At 32.2% G+C, this 27,451-nt stretch overlaps 4 protein-coding genes across 20 annotated transcripts in view; 1 reads left to right on the top strand and 3 right to left on the bottom strand.

Annotated features, from left to right (window-relative positions):
- The window catches only part of smpd5 (sphingomyelin phosphodiesterase 5), a 706,732-nt gene that overhangs the window by 259,770 nt on the left and 419,511 nt on the right, over positions 1–27,451 (bottom strand). The gene's annotated exons all lie outside the window — the stretch shown is intronic.
- LOC108179657 (uncharacterized) lies at positions 483–21,452 on the bottom strand. 6 transcript variants are annotated; one of them, XM_087285007.1, is made up of 8 exons: positions 21,318–21,379; positions 10,503–10,681; positions 7,095–7,196; positions 6,891–6,947; positions 4,752–4,844; positions 4,637–4,663; positions 2,850–2,972; positions 483–2,135 (listed from the first exon to the last, which is right to left on the bottom strand). In XM_087285007.1, coding segments are annotated over exons 1-8 (612 nt in total). In that variant the 5' UTR covers positions 21,319–21,379; the 3' UTR covers positions 483–2,105. The 6 variants fall into 6 exon arrangements, 4 of the variants coding, with proteins under 4 accessions (XP_087141133.1, NP_001373373.1, NP_001373375.1 ...); NM_001386444.1 differs by having other exon boundaries at positions 1,799–2,135; positions 10,503–10,684; positions 21,318–21,452; NM_001386446.1 differs by lacking the exon at positions 21,318–21,379 and adding an exon at positions 14,833–14,909 and having other exon boundaries at positions 1,799–2,135; positions 10,503–10,684.
- On the top strand, positions 14,995–26,965 carry si:ch211-269k10.4. Its single transcript, NM_001386397.1, has 6 exons — positions 14,995–15,054; positions 19,611–19,769; positions 22,535–22,654; positions 23,983–24,039; positions 24,118–24,219; positions 26,202–26,965. Exons 2-6 carry the CDS (start codon positions 19,614–19,616, stop codon positions 26,298–26,300), a joined length of 534 nt encoding a protein of 177 aa, NP_001373326.1. The 5' UTR covers positions 14,995–15,054; positions 19,611–19,613; the 3' UTR covers positions 26,301–26,965.
- The window catches only part of plekhg4b (pleckstrin homology domain containing, family G (with RhoGef domain) member 4B), a 156,847-nt gene continuing 156,330 nt past the window's right edge, over positions 26,935–27,451 (bottom strand). For 11 of the 12 annotated variants that reach the window (XM_087284857.1, XM_087284860.1, XM_087284862.1 and 8 more), the window contains one exon: positions 27,018–27,304. Coding sequence is in view for 5 of the 12 variants with exons in the window: in XM_087284862.1 (XP_087140988.1) it covers positions 27,299–27,304 (6 nt within the window). In the remaining 7 variants the exon portion in view is untranslated. Of the gene's footprint in view, positions 27,305–27,451 lie in introns of all 12 variants that reach the window. The other variant, NM_001431111.2, reaches the window with a different exon arrangement.

The following is a 27,451-nucleotide window of genomic DNA, read 5'->3' as shown; positions in this document are numbered from 1 at the left end:
TCAATATGATGGAGTTTACATTGTGCATCGTAACAGCAGCAAAACTCATATCACCGCATGTTTTTAACCACTGCACATTTTCTGCTGTTGTTTGACTGAAATCTATTAGCTGCATTAGAATCTGATGTGGTTGTTTTCAGTGTTTCGAGCGCCTGCAGGTCTTCACACGTCTGCACGGTCAGCAGCAGCTGTGGTTTCTGAAGAAGAATGAACAGAGTTTGCTCATCTTATAATAAAACCTGCTTTCCTGTCAGTGTGATGAGGTGTAATTCAAGAGGAACTGATAATAAAACCTCTCCCTATCTCACAACCATACAGCACTCCTGATTAAATATCATCTAAACTCAGATGGGAAGTTTAAAAACGTACTTTTTTTAACTACATGGAAAAATAATAGTCTAAAACGACACATTCATCCAGAAATTGCTCAATTTCACAAACATTTACACAAGAAATGGCCAATAAAGCAATGAATACAAAAACACACTCCAGTAATGTTTATTTACAATGCAAGACATGTTTTGTTAACATTTTATTTTAATTAGTCTTTGATGAACATGTTAGTAATCACAATTAATTATGCACTAAAAAACTGGGTCATTATATACATATCTATTTAATTACACTCTTAAAATGCCGGGTTATTTCAACCCAATTCTGGGTGCAGTGTGGACTAACTGCGGGGTTTATTTTTTAAAATTAAATTAAAAGGACTAAATTTAACCCAATGTTTGGATTAGTCCATATTTTACCTAATGTGGGTTTAAATGACCCAGGATTTCTTAGTGTGTATGTGAAAACACTCGAGTACTCTTTATTTACATCTGTAAAATATTTTGATAACACTTTAGGGTGCTTTCAGGTGTCTTTGATAAAGATGTTCCACATACAGTATATACTATATGCAATTAATGATGCATACACTAAAAACAATGCTGTGTTGTTTAAGCAAAGTTGGGTCATCTGGATAAACAATGTCTGATTAATATTTTCAATGAAATTTAAATGATGTTTTTTATGTTATTTGTCTACCACAGTGTAAGATTTTAAACAACCCAGCATTTTTAATAATGTGCAATTATAAACTGCATTCTAACCTTATAAGAACTATATTGTAAGTACATGCATTTCATTTATATTACTCAGATGTTAAGTTACACCGTAACAAGGATTAAAAATCAAGTGTAACCAGTATACAGCATGTGTGTATATATACATATTTTATAGTCAGTCAAAATTATTAGCAGTCCTGTAAAACTTTGTCTATTAAATATTTTTAAGTGCTGTTTAATGAATATTTTTTCAACACATTTTAAATAACAGTATTAATAAGTAGTTTAAAAGTTCAAGCTTGTGTACTTACATGTACAGTGCTCAGCATAACTGAGTACAGCCCATTTTGAAAATGAATATGTTTCTCCATTTCTGAGTGAATATAGGCAGTGTATTTTGATGCATTTAAACAAAACAGATTTATTAAACAGAGATATTTATTAAAATAATATTTTAGTCACCAAACATATTTAGAAATTAAAAAGTTAATACATTTAAATTCAAGCGCTAAATATCACAAAAACAATTACAACCTACAAAACTTCAACTAAATTTTTCAAAATTGTTTTTGCTTCTTTTGCTTCTTCTTCTGTTTTAAATTTGTATTTAATATTTTTTTTTTTAACACAAATTTGGCTGTACTAGTTTTTGGGCTGTTATTGTAAGTTATTTTGTTAGAAAAGCTCTAGATTTAGTTTTAATACTGACTAATCTAATATATATATATATGCACAAACATAATATTGTAGAGCTTCCTATTAAAAATATGAATTTAAAAGAGAGATTTGTGAGGGGTGTACTTATATATGCTGAGCACTGTATGTATTTGCATATCTAAATGCCAATACATCTTTTAAATAAAGCAATTTACAATGTGAAACATGTTATATAACTAGACATTTAAAATGTTGACAGTCATACTGACGCTCAAACTCTACAAGCAGAGGCATTAAAAAGACATGAACAAGTATATACACAATAATACAAATTCACATGTGACCACATGGAGAAACCCCGACTGTGATTGGCTCATCCGTCAACCAACCGTCCAATCACATGTCTTGCTTGATGGTGATCAAGGGCTGAAATGAAGAGCAGCAGAAGTTGAACATTACACTTGAAGTCAGAATTATTCGCCCTCCTTCTGATTTTTTTCTTCTTTTTTTTTAAATATTTCAAAATGAGCAACAGAGCAAAGAAATGTTCACAGTATGTCTGATAATATTTTTCTTCTGGAAAATGTCTTATTTGTTTTATTTCAACTAAAAGCAGTTTTAATTTTTTAAACACCATTTTGAGGACAAAATTATTAGCCCCTTTAAGCTAATTTTTTTCCAGATAGTCTACAGAACAAACCACTCTTATACAATAACTTGCCTAATTACCCTAACCTGTCTAGTTACCCTAATTAACCTAGTTAAGCCTTTGAATGTCGCTTTAAGCAGTATAGAAGTGTCTTGAAGAATATCTAGTCTAATATTATTTACTGTCATCATGATAAAGAGAAAATAAATCAGTTATTAGAGATGAGTTATTAAAACTATAATGATTAGAAATGTGTTAAAAAAATCTGCTCTCCGTTAAACAGAAATTGGGGGAAAATAAACGTTGGGCTAATAATTCAGGGGGGCGAATAATTCTGACTTCAACTGTACATTGCATAATTATCTAAATATTATTAAAAGTTTCTGTGTATATACAACAACAGTATAGCATATTGCGTATTTTTCCAGCATTATGCAGCCCCATTGAGCATATGCTGTAGTTTCGACATAATAATAATGTTTAATGATTACCAGAGTGTTGAAGTGAGGTCTGCACACAGCTTTACTCTCCCAGTAGATCAGAACCAGAGCCAGAATCAGCTCAAGCCCACCCAAAACACCGATCACAGCCTTCAGCCCAATGAACATCGGTAACTGGAGGACACACACACACACACACACGTTAACGACACTGTTCCGGCTAGTTTGTGCATATACATCGGATTAGTCAGTACCAAAGACAAACTGATGTACTAATCTAACAAGAAAACTGAAGATCACAGTACAAACATTATACACCTGAATTAATATGTGAAGGAAAATATTAAATACAACTGTGATAAACAGGAAAAAAAAAAGAAATATAAAATTTTGTTGACATTTTGTAGCCTGTAATTTTTTTTGCAATAACTTGTATGCATTTAAATGCTTATCTTTCTCTTCCTAAAGATTCAGTGACCAAACTATTGGTAACTTATATTAATGAATATAGCTGTTTATTAAACTGTTTTGTTTAAATGCTTCAACAATTATTGTCTATATTCACTGAGAAATGGATACAAATTTTCAAAAGGGCTGTGTACTCATTTATTATGAGCACTGTGTGTAGATACATTATCTCAAATGTTTGGAGGAACATGCAAATTATTATTATTAACAATGAATTATTATTGCCCCAGTTTGATGAACTAAACTATTTCATGTTTGTTTCACACATTTGTTTGTAAAAAATGATTAATTTTTATTTAATTAATAAATGTATTAATTTGTATTATATTTATTATATTAACAAGGTGTTTCAATGTTTTTTTCCAGAGTGTATAAATAAATTACTCATGCATATCTATTAAAATAATAACAATATTTTATATATATACATATACATATACATATATATATATATATATATATATATACATATACATACATACATATATACATATATATATATATATATATATATATATATATATATATATATATATATATATATATATATATGTATATATATATATATATATATACATATATATATATATATATATATATATATATATATATATATATATATATATATATATATATATATATATATATATATATATACAGTTGAAGTCAGAATTATTAGCCCCCCTAAAATATTAGACTGCTGGTTTATTTTTTTCCCCAATTTCTGTTTAACAGAGCAGTTTTTTTTCAACAAATTTATAATCAAAAAAGTTATTAATAATATTAAATATTTTTTTTTGTTATTAATAACTAAAAAAGAACTTCAACAACTCTTTTCCAATAACTGATTTATTTAAAGGGGCTAATAATTTTGTTCCTAAAATGGCGTTTAAAAATTAAAAACTGCTTTTATTCTAGCTGAAATAAAACAAATAAGACTTTCTCCTGAAGAAAAAATATTATCAGACATACTGTGAAAATTTTATTTCTCTGTTACACATCATTTGGGAAATATTTAAAAAAAGAAGAAAAAAATGGCAAGGGGGGCTAATAATTCTGACTTCTGATTTGAACTGTGTGTGTATATATATATATATATATATATATATATATATATATATATATATATATATATATTTATATATATATATATATATATATATATATATATATATATATATATATATATATATATATATATATATATATATTTTTTTTTTTTTATATATATATATATATATATATATATATATATATATATAGGCCAAATGATTGTATTTCTTAAAATATAATCTGCCAAGAACAATAAATTAATGATTGTACAAATGATAATAATCATCGGTTCATCGTGTATGTTTGCAGCAAACTACCTTTCTGGTTTCGTCAGGACTGGAATCCTGTAAAATGAATGAATAAATAAAAATTACTTCTGCCGACCTTCTATACATTTTCCAGTATATGTGTGAGAATGAGCAAATATCATACAAATGAGGTCTCCGCTGATAATAATGGGCAGAGAACCAGAAGGGTGATGGACCAGAAGAGGCTGATGATGTTGAAGATGAAGGACAGCTTCACCTTTCACAACAACAATAACAACAGCATAAGCGATTTAATGTAATCTTCATTACTTAACTAGATACCAAAAATCAAGTGCTTGCAATTAGAGTAAACATGTTTAAGGCTATATACATAGTACAGAGTGCAGAATAAAAAACACAGATTGTCTTAGTTTAAACCCGTTCTTACTGTCCTGTCAAAACTATTTTCAAATACTTTAAAGTCACTTTGATTACTAATATTGTGTAAATAATCTGTAATCATGTAAAGTTGTTCACAATTCATAGAATCTTATATCTTAAATATATAATAGTATTCTGTAAGTAGTCAGTTTATATTACCATAAAAATATTCCAAATCTTACCATAAAAGTAATCTAAATTTAATCTGAAAGTAGTCAGTTTATGTTACCAGGAAATGAATCTAAATATTACCATAAAAGTAAACCAAAATTTATGATACTCTCAATGTAATCAGAAAACAGTCAGACTGCGTGATCATGAAAGTAATCTAAATGTAATTCAAAATTTATAATACTCTCAATGCAATCTGAAAGAAGTCTGATTGCATTACCTTAAAAGTAATCTAAATGTTACCATAAAAGTAATCTAAAGGGAATCCAAACTAATTTCCAAACTGATTTCGTTTCCATAAAAGTAATCTAAATATAATTTGAAAGTAATCAGTTTACATTACCATGAACATATTATAAATGTAATCCAAAATTTATAATACTCTCAATGCAATCTGAAAGCAGTCAGATTGCATTAACATAAAAGTAATCTAAATGATATCCAAACTAATCAAATTTCATTTTTATAAAAGTAATCTAAATGTAATCTGAAAGTAGTCAATTTACATTCAACCCAAGCTCATTCTGGAAATGTAGCCCAGCGGACATTTCTGGAGACCGCGATTTACGTGGCCGGAGGTACGTAAGGCCGCGTTTAGTTTTTTTCGAGCGAACGTTGCGGGGCGGTGTGGCGTTGTCAGCTCCTCCTCTTCGCGCTCGCCGGCCGACGGCTCACCTCCGAGTGGAGGGCTTTCCCGATGCAACCAGTTTGTCCGCTTAGCTCACAGCGTTGCGTCGGCAGAGCGAAGGCCCCGGAGGAGGAGAGGAGGAGGAGAGGAGGAGGAGCCGGCCGCGGGGTTGACGACCGGGATCGAGTCCAGGGAACAGCGGTTCCAGAAATCAGGTAAGATGAAAAACAGAATCCGAAAAATAAGGGCGAGAACGCGGCAGGATCTGAAAACGCGGTCGAAATTGAAGACGAGGGCTTTTGCTTTTTTTTTTTTTTCTCTTTCTGGACGGCTTTTGCAAACTGTCGCTTGGGTTTAGGGAAGGAGGAGGAGAAGGAGGAGGAAGAGGAGGGCGGCTGGTTCGGCCGATTTGGCGGCTTTTCTCGTGAGAACAGAGCGGGCGCGAGCGGCGCGCGCTCCCGAGAGGCGCCCGAGACGCGAAAAAGCGCGCACAGCGACCTCTCGCGGATCTGCGAAAACAAAAACCGCTCGAATACGTAACTCCCGGGACGTAAATCGCGGTCCGCAGAAACATCCGCCGGGCTACGTTTCCACAATGAGCCCGGGTTGTTTACATTACCATTAAAATAATCTAAATGTGACCATAAAAGTAATCTAAATGTAATCTAAAAGTAGTCAGTTTACCTTTCCATAAACATAATCTAAATGTAATCCAAAATTTATAATACTCTCAATGCAATCTGAAAGCAGTAAGATTGCATTACTATAAAAGTAATCTAAATATTACCATAAAAGTAATCTAAATGGAATCCAAAATTTATAATACTCTCAACGTAATCAGAAAGCAGTCAGATCACATTACCATAAAAGTAATCTAAATGTAATCCAAACTAATCAGATTTTTTTTCCATAAATGTAATCTGAAAGTAGTCAGCTTACATTACCGTAAGTGATCTAAAGTTATCATAAGTAATCTAAATGTAATCCAAAACTAATCAGATTACGTTACAATAAAAGTAATCTTAATGTAATCCAACAGATGAAACTAAGATAAAATACAGATATGAGCAGGATTTCACTCACCACTGGCATAAATGGAGAACTTCCAGATGCAAAGGTCATAACGCCAGTAGCAATGAACTAAAATTACAGATCATTATTGCACAAGGTTAACCAAATGCACACACACACACACACACACACACACACACACACACACACACACACACACACCTTAAAAATATCTTTATATTTTTATTATTATTTTTTAGATTGTGATGTTCTCACCAGTACACTAGGTAGGGTGTATATCAGATGAACTGTACTGTAGTCGAGAGACAGGAGGCTGCCAATGCAGATGATGAAGGCACCAATACTGAGCTGAGCAGCCTGAACACACAAACACACACACAATACTTACTAATACACACAAAAATAGTGAGTAATGATGTTTAATTAAACTTGGAGAAACTAATCGTTTGCTTAAAGTGTTGTTTCTACATGATTAACCTGAAACAACAACACTTCTGCTGGTGTTATTTATTCGTTGGCTCAGTGAGGTTATGCAATATTTGAATTAATATAAATCCACTAGACATTACCATTCTTATGCCACTGTTTATTTTAGTAGCCTATCAAACGTGCTGACTTGCAATGCGTTACTTCAGATATTTCTACTTATTAAAGACTAATAAGAAAGAAAATAAAACAGTTCCTTAAAATGCCAAAAAATATTTAAATTAATTGATAGATTAGCTTAGATGAAACTCTATAACTATTTATTTATTTATTTATAATAACATATAATTAAAGCTAAATTTAGCAAATTTGTTATATTAGCAGTGTGTGTCGAACTGGTAGCCCTTTACATTAATCAGTACCCATGAAGAAGCTCTCAGTTATAAAAAGGTTGGTGACTCCTGAGATAGACGTTATGTTATTAGTTTACCGGATATTTGATAAGTTGAAACTTGTAAATGTTACCTTAATAAGCTTAAAAGTATTGTTGGTATAAATTAATGCATGTAAGTTGTTTTGCTAAATAATATTTTACCTTGAATAAAAACAGATAGTAGATGTCATCGTTTAAGGTGTTGATTTTAGTAAACTAATAAAAGTTATAATAAGCAATTTCGACACCATTTACTCTATAATAGTTGAACATGCATTGGTGGGCTCACTGAGATTATTTAGCTTTAATAACTAAAATAATACAAAACTTGATAATAAAAAACATTTTAATGAACAAAATGCACTGATAACCTGCAACGTGTACCTCTTGAAACCTATAAAAATAAGTCCAGTTAATTTATCTGACACATGTTTACCCTAAAAAAGTGTATCTGTTTTACCATCTTTAACTCGCAAAGATGAAACCAGTTCATTTACATTTAGACGGTTTCCACTGAAGGTCAGATGTAGTTCATGAGGCTCCAGGAAATATACAATCTTCATTTTTTTAGCCTTAAAGAGCTACTTAACTATTGGCAACCCATAATAAATGTTGCATATACTGTACTCTGACCCTAAAATGAAATAAAATAATGAAATTAAATTAAATATGTTTACTTGTGATTTTCACAACAATTTATTTAGCAAAACATGCATGCTATTCCATCCAAATCAAAATTAAAAATGCATAATGTCAAAAATAGGAATCTGACATATAAACGATTTTTCACTGGTAGTCTTATATTTTGCATCCCTGTTGTGTTTTTACAGACGACTATACTCTTGATCCACTTCAAATGTCATTAATAAAGTACATAGTGTTAGTGTAGTACATAGTGTGACTTAAATAAAAACACTCTAGTCATGTGAAATGATAACATGGCAACCCCCAGTCAGGTCAAAAACACCACTGAAACTGACTAAATGCACCAGATATTGCAAATGCTTATTTTCTCTCTGATATTATTCAGGATAATCTGTTATGAGTCTCATCTCTGAAGATACTAAACTAAACTTCTGATTACATATTATTTACACAATGGCAGTAATTTGTTCATGAGTTATTGAATCACATTTTTCTCTTTTTTAAACATTTATATTATTACATGGTAATTGAAATGTAATCTGCTAGTAGTAAGTTTGTTACCATAAAAGTAATCTAAACGTGACCATTAAAGTAATCTAAAAGTAGTCAGTTTGTTACCATAAAAAACTTTGACCATAAAAGTAATCTAAGTAATCTGATAAGTAATAAAAGTAATCTGTGACCATGAAAGTAATTTAAATGTAATCTAAAAGTAGTCAGTTTGTTACCATAAAAGTAATCTAAATGTAATTTGAAAGTAGTCAGTTTGTTACCTTAAAATAATCTAAATGTTTCCATAAAAGTAATCTAAATGTAATCTGAAAGTTGTCCATTTGTTACTATAAAAAAGATCTAAAAGTTACCGTAAGTAATCTAAATGTAATCTGAAAGTAGTCAGTTTGTCACCATAAAAATAAATCTAATTCTAACCATAAAAGTAATCTAAATGTAATCTAAAAGTAGTCAGTTTGTTACCATAAAATATGTTTGACCATAAAAATAATCTGTAATAAGTAAAAGTAATCTGTGACCATAAATTAATCTAAATGTAATCTAAAAGTATTCAGTTTATCACCATAAAAGTAATCTAATTGTTACCATAAAAGTAATTTAAATGTAATCTAAAAGTAGTCTTAGATACAGTATTACAATTTTTTTTCTCTCAGATATTACTCAAGATCAGTGTTAGGGAAAGCAACTAAAGTGACTAGTTGATTTACTTAGTTACTTTTAAAAGTAAGAAATGCATTACATTACTTTGAGCTACTTTTTCTGACCTGGCTGAGACTTGATCTGTTTGAGACCTTACTTTTTCTTTTTTTTGTTTTTAAAAGAGGAGCTCTGCGATTACCAACACATGGTATAACATTTCACGTAATTTTACCCTTAAAAAAAGTCAACATTTTGTAAAAGTGAACTAAACTAAGTAGTAACTCGTGAAACATTTTCAAAAAAGTAACTCAAATATTTTTACTTTAGTTTTTAAAAGTAATGGGTTACTTTATTCGTTACTTAGAAAAGTAATATTATTACGTAACTCACATTACCCACAACACTGCTCAAGTCTCATCTCTGCAGAAACTAAACTAAACCGTGAAAATAATTATCACACATTGTACACAACACACACATCTACACTTACTCCTGATTTCTCTCAACATGCGGAAAAGAGAATAAATGATCATGACATGCAGTACAGGTGAATTGGGTAGGCTAAATTGTCCGTAGTGTATGAGTGTGTGTGAATGAGAGTTTGTGGATGTTTCCCAGAGATGGGTTGCGGCTGGAAGGGCATCTGTTGCGTAAAAATGTGCTGGATAAGTTGGCGGTTCATTCCACTGTGGCGACCCCAGATTAATAAAGGGACTAAGCCGACAAGAAAATGAAAGAATGATTGAATGAATAAATTTTTTGGAGGGTCAAAAAGCACCATGTATCAAACTGGTAGCCTTTTACATTAATCAGTACCAAAAAAAGTAGCTCTCAGTGTACTAGGCCAAACTTAATCGTGATTGTGAAGTGAATAATTGTGATTAATTGCGATTAATCTTTGCCCAGCATTATTTCTCTCAAATCACTATTTCTTTCGCATCACTTGTGTTATTATAATGCATTTGTCAACATTGCTGTGTTTTTGCCTGTTAAACAGTGTCACGTACCCCAAGCTCCTTTGGTCTTCCTTTCAGAAAGACTTTGTAAGCATCCTTGAAGACGCAGGTGAACTTCTCTGGCATCAGCTGACCGTCCCTCATGTTCCTGATGCTGCCCAGAGGAATGGAGATGACCATACAGTCATCCGGCTTAAACGTGTAGCGCATCTGAACACCACGATGAAACACTGCTGTTCACACACAACCACACATGATAATCTATAATCATATTCATATCAGGCATAATCATTTTAGTTAATCACATGTATATAAGATGTTCTGCGTATTCAAATCATATTCATATCTGATCTACATATTCACAGCTAAAGGTCTACATGTTCATATCAGATCATTGGCATATTGATATCTAATCTGCATATTCATGTATGATAATTCACATCTGATGATCTATATAATTATATCAGATCATTAGCATATTCGGATCTGATCTCCATATTCATATATGATGTATGATGATCCACATCTAATGATTTATATAGATCATTGCCATATTCATATCCAATCTGCATATTCATGTATAATGATCTGCATATGATCATATTCATATCTAATCTGCATATTTGTGTATGATAATCAACATCTGATGATCTATAGATTCATATCAGATCATTGGCAAATTCATATCTAATCTGCATATTCATGCATGATGATACCCATCTGAAGATCTATAGATTCGTGTCAGATTATTGGCATATTCAAATATAATCTGCATATTCATGTATAATAATCCACATCTGATGATCTATAAATTGGTATCAGATCATTGGCATATTCATATCTGATTTGCATATTCGTGTATAATAATCCACATATGATGATCTATATTTTCATATCAGATCATTGGCATATTCATATATAATCTGCTTATTCATGTATGATAATTCACACCTACTGATCTACATATTTGTATCAGATTATTAGCATATTCATATCTGATTTGCATATTCATGTATGATGATCCACATCTGATGATTTATATATTCATATCAGATCATTGGCATTTTTATATCTGATTTACATATTCATATATGATGATCTGCATCTGATGATCTACATACATATTCGTGTATGATGATCCACATCTGATGATCTACATATTCATATCAGATCATTGGCATATTCATATCTGATTTGCATATTCGTGTATGATGATCCACATCTGATGATCTAAATATTCATATCAGATCATTGGCATATTCATATCTGATTTGCATATTCATGTATGATGATCCGCATCTAATGATCTTTATATTCATATTAGATCATTGCCATATATATAAATCTGCATATTCATGTATGATAATCAGCATCTGATTATCTATATATTCATATCAGATTATTGCCATTTTTAAATATAATCAGCATATTCATGTGTGATGATCCGAATCTAATGATCAATAAATTCACATCAGATAATTTGCATATCAATGTGTTACCTGCATATTAATATATGATGATCTGCATCTAATGATCAATATACTCACATCAGATAATTGAAATTGAAGTCAGATAATCTGTATATACATAGCTAATGATCTGCATACTCATACCTAATCTGCATATTCACATCTGATAATCAACATAGTAATGTCAGATCATCATATTATATACAGGATCTGCATATTCACATAAGCTAATATGCATATTCTTATATATCTTATGATCTACACATTTGCATCAGGTCAATGGCATATACATGTCATATCTGATAACCTGGATATTTATCTGATGTTCTACATATTCATATCAGATGATCTGCATATTCACATCTGATAATCACATCAGATCACACTTTGATCATCTATCAAGTTTTCAAACACTACAACACATATTGCATTTTTACTCTAACACAAAACATTATTTTTCCATAGGTATATCTGCCGTTGAAGCGGCTTTGACATAGTATGCAGGATCATTTTCAGTTTAGCTAAATTCTCAGTTAATTATTAAACATTTAATAATCTATCTGTTTATTTATTTTTGCAGGGAAGCCTTAAAATCACAGATCAGTTTGCATGTAAACAATTAAATTAATTTAGGCGACGCAGTGGCGCAGTAGGTAGTGCTGTCGCCTCACAGCATGGTTGCTGGTTCGAGCCTCGCCTGGGTCAGTTGGCGTTTCTGTGTGGAGTTTGCATGTTCTCCCTGTGTTCTCGTGGGTCCTCCGGGTGCTCTGGTTTCCCCCACAGTCCAAACACATGAGGTACAGGTGAATTTGCGAGTCTAAATTGTCCGTCATGTATGAGTGTGAATTAGTGTGTGTGTGTATGGCTGTGTAAAAACATGCTGGATAGGTTGGCGGTTCATTCCGCTGTGACGACCCCGGATTAATAAAGGGACTAAGCCGAAAAGAAATTTAATGAATGAATAAATGTAATTTAATTAGATGCGTCAACTATAGTAATAACAAACCTCCCCGTACTGTCTTCTACAACTGTAGGGTACACCATACTACAATACAGTTTAATGCAGTAAAAACTAAAGTGCACTACAGTATTTTGTCAGTTCAAAATAGTAAATGCTAGAACATTCATTAAAGTGCTGTAAATACTCTAATATATACAGTATAACTACAGTATGGTTTAAAACAATAATGTTTAAGGACAGTATAAAGTCTTAAGCAATAAACAATACACAAATTGTACTTATTGCATATACATTTACACTTATTGTATATGAAGTCATCTATGTATATAATAACGTTCATTTAATAATGTGCATAGTTTGTGAAGCTGCTTTGAAAATGATCATCATTGTGAAAAGCGCTGTACAAATAAATTGGATTTGAATTTAACCACAGTGTTTTGCTATAAAGGTCACACTTTACAATAAGGTTTATTAGTTAATGTTAATTAATGCATTTACTAACAGGAACAAACAATGAACAGTACATTTACTACAGTATTTGTTCATGTTAGTTAATGAAAATACAGGAGTTCATTGTTACTTCATGTTAACTCACGGTGCATTAACTAATGTTAACAAGCATGGACGTGGATGTTAATAATGCATTAGTAAATGTTCAATTATGATTAATAAATGCTGTACATGTGTTGTTTGTGATTAGTTCATGTTAGTAAATGCATTAACTAATGAACCTTATTGTAAAGTGTTACCGCTATAAATGACTCTAGTATTTGTTTTCATGTGGGAAAAGATCACTAATGCTTGTTTTTATAATTAATGAGATTAATTTCAGGTAAAATTCGATGATATTATAATTGTTTTCTAAATGCGCTTTAATCAAGATATATGAACATGAAAAAACTGACCTGTTATTACTATTGTTATTATTATAGCACTTTTTTTTAACATGGGTCATGTTAGAAGTATGCACGGAATATATTTGCAATAATCCTAATCACAAACAAACAAACTAAATGCTTATATATATATATATATATATATATATATATATATATATATATATATATATATATATATATATATATATATATATATATATACACATATATATATATATATATATATATATATATATATATATATATATATACACAGTTGAAGTCAGAATTATTGGCCCCTTTCAAACCGTTTTCCTCTTTTTTTAATTATTTCCCAAATGATGTTGAACAGATTCAGGAAATTTCCACAGTATGTCTGATAATATTTTTCTACTGGAAAAATTCTTATTTGTTTTATTTCAGCTAGAATAAATTGATTACATTTTTTTAAACACCATTTTAGGCACAATATTATTAGCCCCTTTAAGCTATTTTTTTTCCAGATCTAGATTTCTTTCCAGATCCAGATCTTTTTCCAGTCTACAGAACAAACCACTCCTACACAATAACTTGCCTAATTACCCTAACCTGCCTAGTTAACCTAATTAACCTAGTGAAGCCTTTAAATATCACTTTAAGCTGTATAGAAGTGTCTTGAAGAATGTCTAGTCTAATATTATTTAGTCAACATGGCAAAGACAAAACAAATCAGTTATTAGAGATTAGTTATTAAAACTATTATTTTAAGAAATATACTGAAAAAAAATCTCTCCGTTATATAGATATTGGGGAAAAAAAAACAAAAAAAAACAAGCGGTCCAAAATTTTTAAGGGGGCTAATAAGTCTGAATTAAACTAAACTAAAATATAAATATAAGTACTGACCCTGATCCACCCACAGTTTAGTTAATGGCACAGTTAAAACACGCTCACAGGAAGCCAAAGGCGAAGCTCACAACACACACACACACACACACACACACACACGCTGAGATCTTCATCTATAATTCAGAATCGGTGTGTTTATGTGTGTGTCAATATATAAAAGTGAAAAAGAGTAAATAAAATCTTACCGGCTGAAGAATGAAGAGTGAATATTATCTCTCAGACAGCAAGAGTGTGTGAGTGTGTGTGTGTGTGATCTGCTCACATCATCACTTCTCACTGCACAGTTCCTATTTTTTTGACCAACCACATGAAAGCGGCTTTTTTGGTATCAGAAAAAAAAAAACCTGAAGTAACACAAACACACACTCATCATTTCTCCTCTATAACGCGGAAGACAAACTCCATCGGTAAGACGCTTATTAATATTTATATTATTTACATTTATTTGTGCTTTTATAAACATGTATGTTTATTTATATAACCAGAAATGAAATAATACTACAGTATTTTACAGTAAATTGACTATAGAACATGCAGTAAATCCCTGTGGTAAATGAAACTTACTATACAAGGAATAGTATGTATACAAGTAGTTATTATTGTATTTAAATAACCAAACATCAAGTAGTATTTTACAGTAAATTGACTATAGAACATGTTGCAAATCCTTGTAGTAAATGAAACTTACTATACAAGGTATTGTTATTAAGTATGTACATATGGTTATTATTGTATTTATATAACCAGACATCAAATAATACTGTAGTATTTACAGTAGATTCAATATGGAACATGTTATAAATTCCTGTTGTATATGAAACTTAACATATAAGGTATAATAAATAAGTATACTATATAAATATAGTTATTGTATTTATATAACCACACTTGAAATAATACTGTAGTATTTTACAGTAAATTGACTACAGAACATGCTGTAAATTACTGTGGTTAATGAAACTGACAATATACGCTATAGTAAGTACATGTACAGCACTAGTACAGTTATTTGTTTGCTTTATGTATAGGAGCACATTTAAAAACAACAGATGTAAACCAAAGTGCTTTACAAAAAGACCAGCACACAAAATCTATACCTTTATATAAAAATAGGGAAACTGGCATTTGAAACTCCCATAAATGAACTGCTTAAAAAGGTTAAAGCCCGCATTAGTTTTCTTTACAGGAACAAATCTTCCTTTACTCACTCTTCAAAGCAGCATTTGGTCAAATTAACAGTATTACCAATTCTGGATTATGGGGATTTAATTTACAGATCAGCTTCAAAAACTCTTCTCTTCGCAAACTGGATGTTATTTATACATCCAGAGTACAATACAATAAATAGTATTTTACAGTAAATTTACTATAGAACATGTAGTAAGTTACTGTAGTAAATGAAACGTAATATACAAGGTATTGTAAATAAGTACAGTTATTGTTGTATTTATATAACCAGACATAAAATAATACTGTAGTATTTTACTGTAAATTGACTATAGAACATGCTGTAAGTTACTGTGGTAAATGAAACTTACTATTTAAGGTATTGCAAGTATGTATACTACACAAGTATTGTATAGTATAATTGTTTTTATACAGCCAAACATCAAATACTAAAGTATTTTAAATAACTGTACAATAATCTAACTCAGCACAATAAATATAGCACAATAAACAGTAATTTGCTGTCAATTTACCATAAAACATGCAGTAAATCCCTGTGGTAAATGAAACTTACTAAATAAGGCATAGTATGTATACAAGTACAGTTATTATTGTATTTAAATAACCAAACATCAAATAATAATGTAGTATTTTACTGTAAATTGACTACAGAACATGCTGTAAATTACTGTGGTAAATGAAACTTACTATATAAGGTATAATAAGTACATAAACTATATTAGTATAATTATTATTTTTTATACAAGCAGACGCAAAATAATACTGTAGTAATTTACAGTAAATATAGAACATGTAGTAAGTTACTGTGGTAAATGAAACTTACTGTATAGTATAGTAAACAATTTATATATATATATATATATATATATATATATAATACATATATTTATTATACATATATATATTATACAAGTATTGTATAGTATAACTGTATTTATATAACCAAACATCAAATAATACTACAGTATTTTACAGTAATAACAATACAATAATCTAACTCAGTACAATAAATATAGTACAATAAAAAGTATTTTACTGTGAATTTACTATAGAACATGCAGTAAATCCCTGCGGTAAATGAAACATAGTATGTATACAAGTACAGTTATTGTTGCATTCATATAACCAGACATGAAATACTGTAGTATTTTATTGTAAATTGACTATAGAACATGCTGTAAGTTCCTGTGGTAAATGAAACTTACTATATAAAGTATTGTACGTCTACTTTATAAGTATATTAGTATAAGTAAATCCTGGGTTCCACTAAAAGGATTTGTTTTGGGACAACATGAAGGAATTAAGTTAACCTACTGTTTTCACAAATTTAACTGGATTGAACTTACAAAAATTAAGTTGTGCCCCCCACCAATTTTAGGAATAATGCCGTTTCTTCTATTTTTTAATAAGTATTTACTGTATATATATTGAACAAGCAGCAAAATCCATTTTTTGAGTGTATATTTAAGTAACCACACATGAAATTCTGCTAGTAATTTTATAGTATTAACAGTGCAGTCACCTAATACAGTACAATAAATACAGTACAAAAACTAGCATTTTACAGTAAATTGACTACAGAACATGTTGCAAGTTCCTATGAAACATACTATATAAGGTATAATAAGTCTATTATACAAGTATATTACTATAAGTAAATCCTGGTTTCCACACAAAAGATTTGTTTTGGGACAACATGAAGGAATTAAGTACACTTATTAGTTTTTACAAAATTTAAGTTGACTGAACATAAGTCAAAAGTTAAAAATTGTGTTTTCATCTTAATTTACTGCAAACTACTGTAACTATTTATTGTACTGTATTAGATTATTGTACTGTTATTAATGTAAAATTACAAGTATTATTTCATGTGTGGTTCCATAAATGGCTAAATAAGTATTTTGAACAATCAAGTCATTTTTTTGCGTATATTTATGCAACCACCGCCTTTTATAAACTGTGCACTGAAAATATTTGCGTTTTGAAATAAAAGATGTTTTTAGTGCATATGCATATTGGCAAATTGTATTTCAGATTTGATTTTGGCAAGAATCATTATTATTATACAGTAGTTCAACATAACTAATGCAATATTTTTATTCGGTCCAAAATTGTGCTCGTTAATAAGTTAATTCACTGCGAGTTAACATGAACTAACATTATTTAACTAATATAACATTAACTGAAGTTGACGAGGATAAATGAATACCATAATAAACGTATTACTAATAGTTTGTTCATGTTAGTAAATACGTTAACGAACATTAACTAATGTTTTATAGTGTTACCCAATAAGTTTATTATTATACATTATTATATTGTAAATTATACAACTGCAGGTTAACCAAGTTTATATATACACACACACACACAAACACAAACTTCTAAGTGCCATCTGAAATTTCAGTCGAAAATTAATATTTTTCTTAGCCTTCATGTTGATTTCACTTTAAAGACCATGAAAAAAACTTTTTTTGGCATGCATGTTTGCATACATACAGTCAGAATTATTAGCCCCCTTTTGATTTTTTTCTTCTTTTTTTAATATTTCCCCAATTATGTTTAACAGAGCAAGGAAATTTTCATGTCTGATAATATTTTTTCTTCTGGAGAAAGTCTTATTTGTTTTATTTCGGCTAGAGTAAAAGCAGTTTTTAATTTTTTAAAAACCAATTTTGGGACAAAATTATTAGCCCCTTTAAGCAAATTTTGTTTTCGTTAGTCTACAGAACAAACCATCGTTATACAATAACTTGCCTAATTACCCGAACCTGCCAAGTTAACTTAATTAACCTAGTTAAGCCTTTAAATGTCACTTTAAGCTGTATAGAAGTGTCTTGAAGAATATCTAGTCTAATATTATTTACTGTCATCATGACAAAGATGAAATAAATCAGTTATTAGAAATGAGTTTCTAAAACTATTATGCTTAGAAGTGTGCTGAAACAATCTTCCCTACATTAAACAGAAATTGGGGAAAAAAAATAAACAGGGGCGCTAATAAGTCAGGGGGGCTAATAATTCTGACTTCAACTGTACATACACACATACATACATACATATATACATATATATTAGTTAGTGATTGGTTAATAGTTAATTCAAGCTATTAGTAACTAACTAATACAGCTTTGGTAACTAATAACTTTAACTTTTCAGATTTTGATTGTAATCTGTGCGTCTTTTGTAAAGCTGATTAGAAATAATAATTATTGTGAAAAGTGCTTTACAAATTAACTGGAATTAAATTGAATACATATTTAAATCTGTGTATTATAAAATATATCTCGCATTAAAAAAAAAACAAAGCCGATTTTCAGAATCTTTTGGTCTTAAAATGTCAAAATGCAGGCTGATCTTCAGTGCCTTGACTTTTGTTTGTGTGCGAGCTTAATTTCTCACGAGTGCGTGAATAAACAGTTTGAGTATTTTGTGATTCACAACAAGTGTTACTGGTTTATTTTGCTGTTGTGAATTTCATTATGGGATGTTGATCTCTGCTTTGTCCACTTTTGATGAACTCTACGGTGACTTTGACATTATAGTAGTTTGAAATAACATGAAAAATGATAACTAGAGAAATAAGTGTGTAACAAAAAAAGGGCTGCAGTTTATTACAAGGTGTTTGTAGCGTAATATTGTACACCCACCCAGACACTACAGCACTGCAACTCTTACACATGTTCAGAAAAGTCACTTCCAAACTTTAAGGTTAGAAGTAGTTTGTGTGCGAGTTTAATTACTTATATACGCATGTGTGTGTGTTGTGTTTCAGGTGATGGCCAGTGCAGATATATCGATGGATATTCAGAGGCATTCAGACACAGCGGGTGATCAAAATCCGCTAATCAAATATTATCGTGCCAGTGAAGTTATGCCTGCTCCAGTGCCAGCGCTCAACACACTGCTCAGAAAAGGCCCTGCAACCTGCGCTGTGAGCACACACACACATACACTAATAATGGGGCTACACTGTACACATACCCCTTAAGTAAATTAAGAATGTATTGATATTGCACCCTTTATATATTGTGGTCAAAGAAAAACCTACATCAGTACAAGAAAACTCTTATAACAGCAAATGTAAAAGCAGCTCACAATACTGTTCATTAAAATCTTGTCCAAAAAGATGCATCTTTAAATGTTTTTAACATATAAAATGAGCCACTTTAAGATATCTCCTGTTCATTTAGGGTTATGTATTGAATTATGAGGTGTTATTTTAAGCTGTTGACTTGAAAATTCAACTCTACACTGAAAAAAAAAAGGATTCAAAGATGAATGCTTGGATTTACTAAATCTTTTTAAGTTAAGTGACTGCAAACAATTTATTTAAGCGGAATATAAACAAACAAATTACGCTGAATGCTGCTAAATTTAATTTGTTTTCTTCAATTTACCACAAATAATTTTGCAACAATTTTGCAGACATCCTTTTTGTCCAGTGTACAGTTTAACAAAATAACTTTGGCATTTTAGTAGTTTGAAATAATGTGTTGAATAGGAAATATTGGCAACATTTTCTGTATTCTTTTATTTTAAGTTTATGCATGCATCTATATATGCGTGTGTGCATGCATGCACATATGCAGCGCTCAGCATATATAAGTACACCCCTCACATATCTCTTCTAAATTCATATTTTTAATGGGAAGCTCTACAGTATTATATCTGTGCATATACAGTACGTTAGATTAGTCAGTACTGAAGCCAAATCTGGAGCCCATCTATCAAATAGCTTGTAGAAAATTATATGTTATCGAAAAATATTACATACAAATGAAAAAATTATTTAGTTGAAATTGTAGGTTGTATTTAGGGCGAAGCAGTGGCGCAGTAGGTAGTGCTGTCGCCTCACAGCAAAAAGGTTGCTGGTTTGAGCCTCGGCTCAGTTGGCATTTCTGTGTGGAGTTTGCATGTTCTCCCTGCCTTCATGTAGGTTTCCTCCGGGTGCTATGGGTTCCCCCACAGACCAAAGACATGCAGTACAGGTGAATTGGGTAGGCTAAATTCTCCATAGTGTATGAGTGTGTGTGTGGATGTTTCCCAGAGATGGGTTGCAGCTGGAAGGGCATCCGCTGCGTAAAAACTAGCTGGATAAGTTGGCGGATCATTCCGCTGTGGCGACCCCGGATTAGTAAAGGGACTAAGCCGACAAGAAAATGAATAAATGTAGGTTGTATTTAATTATTTTATATTTAGCTTGAATTTAAAACGTATCATCTTTCAATTTCTGAATAGTTTGGTGACTAAAATATTTTAATAAATAGATCTCTTTAATAAATCTGTTTTGCTTAAATAGACCAAAAATATGGTCTATATTCCCTGAGAAACGGAGAAACATATTTTCCAAATAGGATGAACTCAGTTATTCTGAGCACTGTCTGTGTCTGCATGCACATGTCACAGATGCACTCGCCACAAATGCACAGTTCACAGGAAATATCATCATAAAAAACCACTTATTTTTTTTAAAAAATACTTCTAAAAACAGGAACATAGTCACTCAGGAAGGACAAGGATGTTGACACTACAATACAACACAACAAACTAGCCAACCTTAGGGGTATAAATAGACAAGACATGATTAAACTGATTACAAGCAGGGGTGAGACACAGGTGAAACTAATAAACACTGACAAACGGCGGGAAAACAGAACAAAGAAATCACATGACAACAAAAGCACATGGAAGACTAGACATGGAAAACATAATACTGACTATATACTATATATATATATATATATATATATATATATATATATATATATATATCGGCCACTTTATTAGGTACACCTTACTAGTACTGGGTTGGACCACTTTTGCCTTCAGAACTACCTTAAACCTTCATGGCACTAACAAGCTACTGGAAATATTCCTCAGAGATTTTGCTCCATATTGTCATGATAGCATCACACAGTTGCTGCAGATTTGTCGGCTGCACATCCATGATGCCAATCTCCCGTTCCACCACATCCCAAAGCTGCTCTATTGGATTGAGCTCTGGTGACTGTGGAGGCCATTTGAGTACAGTGAACTCATCGTCATGTTCAAGAAACCAGTCTGAGATGATTGAGCTTTATGACATGGTGTGTTATCCTGCTGGAAGTAGCCATCAGAAGATGGAGACACTGTGCTCATAAAGAGATGAACATGGCCAGCCACAATATGAAATAATTCTGTAGTTGCTAGGGTGATCTAGATGGTTGCTATGGTATTGCAAACATTTTTTTGGAACAAATAATTAAAAACTTTAATTTACTGTAATTGGGCGCCATGGTGGCTCAGTGGTTAGCACTGTGGCTTCACTGCAAGAAGGTCGCTGGTTCAAGTCCCAGCTGGGTCAGTTGGTGTTTCTGTGTGGAGTTTGCATGTTCTTCTTGTGTTGGTGTGGGTTTCCTCTGGGTGCTCCAATTTCCTTTACAGTCCAAACACATGCACTGTAGGGGAATTGATAAACTAAATTGGTCGTAGTGTATGAGTGTGTGTTTGTGTGTGTGTGTGTGTGTGTGTGTGTATGGGTGTTTCCCAGAGATGGGTTGCAGCTGGAGGGGCATTTGCTGTGAAAAACATATGCTAAATAAGTTGGCGGTTCATTCCCCTGTGGCGACCCCTGATAAATAAGGGACTAAGCTGAAGGAAAACAAAAGAATGGAATAATAAACAGCACACAGTAAGTGTTGTGTGGTCTTCCTGCAGGCCATTCAGGCGTCCAGTGGGATTCTGAGTTTGGGAATCGGAGTCGTGTTTGCAGCTTCATGGGACATCGGGTTCAATTTACTGACTTTATTCAGAATTCCCATCGTCACTGGAGTAATGGTGAGCTTCATCTTCCTCTGCTGTTTTATTACTGACATGCCCTACATGCATTATTCATAATATACAGTAGTCAAAGTTATTATTATTCTATATCTAATATTTCCAAAATGATGTTGAACAGATTCAGACATTTTTCACAGTATTTCCTATAATATTTGTTTGTCTGGAGAAAGTCTTTATTTCAGCTAGAATAAAAGCAGTTTTTAATTGTTTTAAAACCATTTTAAGCTCAATATTATTAGCCCCCTTAAGCAATATAAGTTTTGGATTGTCTACAGAACAAACCACTGTTATACAATAACTTGCCTAATTACCCTAACTTTACCCTAATTACCCTAGTTAAGCCTTTAAATGTCACTTTAAGCTGTATAGAAGTGTCTTGAAGAACATCTAGTCTAATAATATGTGCTGTCATCATGCCAAAGAGAAAATAAATCAGTTATTAGAGATGAGTTATTAAAACTATTATACGGTGGAAAGCAGAAGTGTACATACACTGTATAAAAAGGCACATAACCATTAATAAAAATGCAGATGTTAATGTGACTAAACTTTTCTCTTTTAGGTAAGTCAGGATTATTAAATGTGTTTCTGTTATGCTTAATAGCATGCCCTGTGCTCTGATGGAGCTAAGATTGAACTGTTTGGCCATAATGAGCAGTGTTACATTTGGAGGACAAAGGGGAAAGCTTATAGGCCTAGAACACCATCCCAACTGTGAAGTATGGGGGCGGCAGCATCATGTTGTGGGGCTGTTTTGCTGCAGGAGGGACTGGTCCACTTCACAGCATAGATGGCATCATGAAGAAAGAACATTATGGAGAAATACTGAAGCAACATCTCAACACATCAGCCAGGACATTACAACTTGGCCACAAATGGCTCTTCCAAGCAGACCATGACCCTAAGCATACTGCCAAATTAGTTCAATTGTGCTTTAAAGACAACAGAGGGAATGTTTTGGAGTGGCCATCACAAAGCCCTGATCTCAATCCTATAGAAAATTTGTGGGAATGATTTGTAAATCATTTAGGTAATCCTAACAGACCTAAAATAGTGAATGTTTAGTGATTTACCATCAGACATTTAAAAAAAATGGTTATGTTGCTTTTTTAGAGTGTATGTAAACTTCTGCTATCAACTTTATATGTTTAGACAAAAATTTGCTCTCCATTAAACACAAATGGAGGGGGGGGGGTAATCAGGGGTGTTATAATTCTGACTACAACTGTATATTATAGTATATTATTGCTATATTATACTCATATTAACTAAATCCTGGAGAAAATGTTGATCATAGTATGACGCAGTTCCTCTTTGTCTTCTAGTTTGTGGTGGCTGGAATCCTGTCAAATCTTCTGTACAAACACCCAGAGCTTCTGCACGTCAGTGTCTGCATTTACACATGTGTATTTCCTATAAATATACAGCATCCAGAAAAATATTCTTCATTTTTTCCCCAGACCTGCTTCATTGCAAACATCCTATGTCTGTGTGTTTCTGCGATCGGTGCAATTCTTCTGATAGTTGATCTTCAACCAGGAGGAAATCAAATCCAGCAGAAGGTAAAATGAATAGATAATCATGAACATTTGTGCATCATGTTTACTCGTGCTTTGAATTGTGTTGATGACGGTGTTTTCTACTGTTGTGTGTGTTGTTGACGGTGTTTTCTACTGTTGTGTGTGTTGTTGATGAAGGTGTTGTCCATTGTTGTGTGTGTTGTTGACGCTGTGTTTCTATTGTTGTGGGTGTTGTTGATGATGGTGTGTTTATTGTTGTGGGTGTTGTTGATGATGGTGTGTTTATTGTTGTGGGTGTTGTTGATGATGGTGTGTTTATTGTTGTGGGTGTTGTTGATGAAGGTGTTGTCCATTGTTGTGTGTGTTGTTGACGGTGTGTTTATTGTTGTGTGTGTTGTTGATGAAGGTGTTGTCCATTGTTGTGTGTGTTGTTGACGGTGTGTTTCTATTGTTGTGGGTGTTGTTGATGATGGTGTGTTTATTGTTGTGGGTGTTGTTGGTGTGTTTTCTGTTGTTGTGTGTTTTGTTGACGTTGTGTTTATTGTTGTGGGTGTTGTTGGTGTGTTTATTGTTGTGGGTGTTGTTGGTGTGTTTTCTGTTGTTGTGTCTGCTGTTGATGACAGTGTTGTCCATTGTTGTCTATGTTGTTGATGACAGTGTTTTCTATTGTTGTGTGTGTTGTTGTTGACAGTGTTTTCTATTGTTGTGGGTGTTGTTGATGACAGTGTGTTTTCTATTGTTGTCTGTGTTGTTGATGAAGGTGTTTTCTATTGTTGTGTGTGTTGTTGATAACAGTGTGTTTTCTGTTGTTGTGTGTGTTGTTGTTGACAATGTTTTCTATTGTTGTGTGTGTTGTTGATAACAGTGTGTTTTCTGTTGTTGTGTGTGTTGTTGTTGAGGGTGTTTTCTATTGTTGTGTGTGTTGTTGTTGAGGGTGTTCTCTATTGTTGTGTGTGTTGTTGTTGAGGGTGTTTTCTATTGTTGTGTGTGTTGTTGTTGAGGGTGTTCTCTATTGTTGTGTGTGTTGTTGTTGAGGGTGTTTTCTATTGTTGTGTGTGTTGTTGTTGAGGGTGTTTTCTATTGTTGTGTGTGTTGGTAATGACAGTATTTTCCATTGTTGTCTGTGTTGGTGCTGACACTGTTTTCTATTTTGTGTGTTGTTGACGGTGTGTTTATTGCTGTGGGTGTTGTTGATGGTGTGTTTTCTATTGTTGTGTCTGTTGTTGATGACGGTGTTCTCCATTGTTGTGTGTGTTGTTGTTGACGGTGTTTTCTATTGTTGTGTCTGTTGTTGATGACGGTGTGTTTTTATCGTTGTGTCTTATTGATGACAGTATTTTCTATTCTTGTTTGTGTTGTTGTTGACGATGTTTTCTATCATTGTGTGTGTTGTTGATAACAGTGTGTTTTCTATTGCTGTGTGTGTTGTTGATGGTGTGTTTTTATCGTTGTGTGTTGTTGATGACAGTATTTTCTATTGTTGTTTGTGTTGTTGTTGACGGTGTTTTCTATTGTTGTTTGTGTTGTTGATGATGGTGTTTTCTATTGTTGTTTGTGTTGTTGATGATGGTGTTGTCCATTGATGTCTGTGTTGGTGCTGACACTTTTCTATTGTTGTGTGCGTTGTTGACGGTGTGTTTATTGTTGTCGGTGTTGTTGACGGTGTGTTTTCTATTGTTGTGTGTGTGTTAACGGTGTGTTTTCTATTGTTGTGTGTGTTGTTGTTGACGGTGTGTTTTCTATTGTTGTGTGTGTTGTTGTTGACGGTGTGTTTTCTATTGTTGTGTGTGTTGTTGATGACAGTATTTTCTATTGTTGTGTGTGCTGTTGTTGAGGGTGTTTTCTATTGTTTTGTGTATTGATGACGGTGTGTTTATTGTTGTGTGTGTTGTTGACGGAGTGTTTATTGTTGTTGGTGTTGTTGATAACAGTATTTTCTATTGTTGTGTGTTGTTGATGAGGGTGTTTTCTATTGTTGTGTGTGTTGTTGTTGACGGTGTGTTTTGTGTTTGTGTGTTCTCCAGATGGAGGTTCTGATTCTGTGTGTGACTCTGATGGACATAATCATCGCCGGTGTGCTAATTTTCTGGTTCTACCGTGAGAAACGTGGCCCCAAAAAGTGACTCAGTGGTTTCTGCTCTCGTACGCTTCAACAAAAATAACAGAAGTCAAGAACTCCAGAAAGCAGAAGCTACTTCAGATGCAGTTCACACATCAAGCATTTCTCAGACTCTTAGCAGCCAGACGAGAGATGTGGAGGATTTGGCTCGGAAATGTGACTAAATACCAGTGAACATGCATGTTATGTGATATGTTTCAGCATGATTGAAAATTAAGTGCTGCTTTGACCCTTGCAACCGCTTTATTTGTTTGCATTTCAGCATTTAATTACCTGTAAAATAGTTTTTTGGACACAATATTTAAATATACAATCCACATTACTAATGAACCATTAACTATGCCTTTTAGATAAATAAGGAAGATGCTTTTTAATAGTTATTAAAGTGCTAGTTTAGCTGTTATGTAGGACTAGGAATGATACGATCATAATTACTACTAAACTGTTAATATCTTAATAATAAAAGCCAGTGGTTAATAGTGTGAATTGTTTCTTAAACTAAAGTGTTACCATAATCTTTAATGTACAATTATTTACTATAAATACTGAGAAAGTTGCTGGAACTGAATGTACATATTTCACTTTTATACAGCATATGAGATTAAGAAGTTATTTCCACATGCTATATTCATATATGTCTTTAATTTCTTAATAAATTACAGTATTCAATATGGTTTCATGTACTGTTTTATATGTAAACAGTAGGAAAGAGACTCAATTCTTGATGAAAAATGCAATCCATAATGGATTTTATTAGTACTCACATCATCTATTTAAAGACACTCTGTACAGATCAGAAATACTCAGTCAAAAGTCCAGTGGTCGGTCGCATTTCTGACAGAAAAACATATAAAACATGAAATAATTTACATCGGTGATGCAGTCCAACGACGAACCAGCACTGCTGAGCTCGGCCATCGGAAATCAAGATCATCAGCGAGTCTATGGAGGATTATCAGTCTCTGAAATGTGTTTATTGATGTCCATCATCCATCAGCAATCTCACAGCTGTAGAGAAAAAGAATAGATAATGGTTACTAAAAACTGCGGACAACAATCTGATCACATTAGATTTATGCACAAAACTGCAATGTTGCATATAATTTTCTGACGGTGTGATAACCTTTGATAAAAATACCACGGTAGTTTCACGGT

The sequence above is a fragment of the Danio rerio genome, chromosome 16, assembly GCF_052040795.2.
Source record: "Danio rerio strain M-AB ecotype USA chromosome 16, GRCz13ab, whole genome shotgun sequence".
Taxonomy (NCBI): domain Eukaryota; kingdom Metazoa; phylum Chordata; class Actinopteri; order Cypriniformes; family Danionidae; genus Danio; species Danio rerio.
The sequence above is the reverse complement of the archived record's forward strand: the minus strand, read 5'-3'. Positions and strand labels throughout refer to the sequence as shown.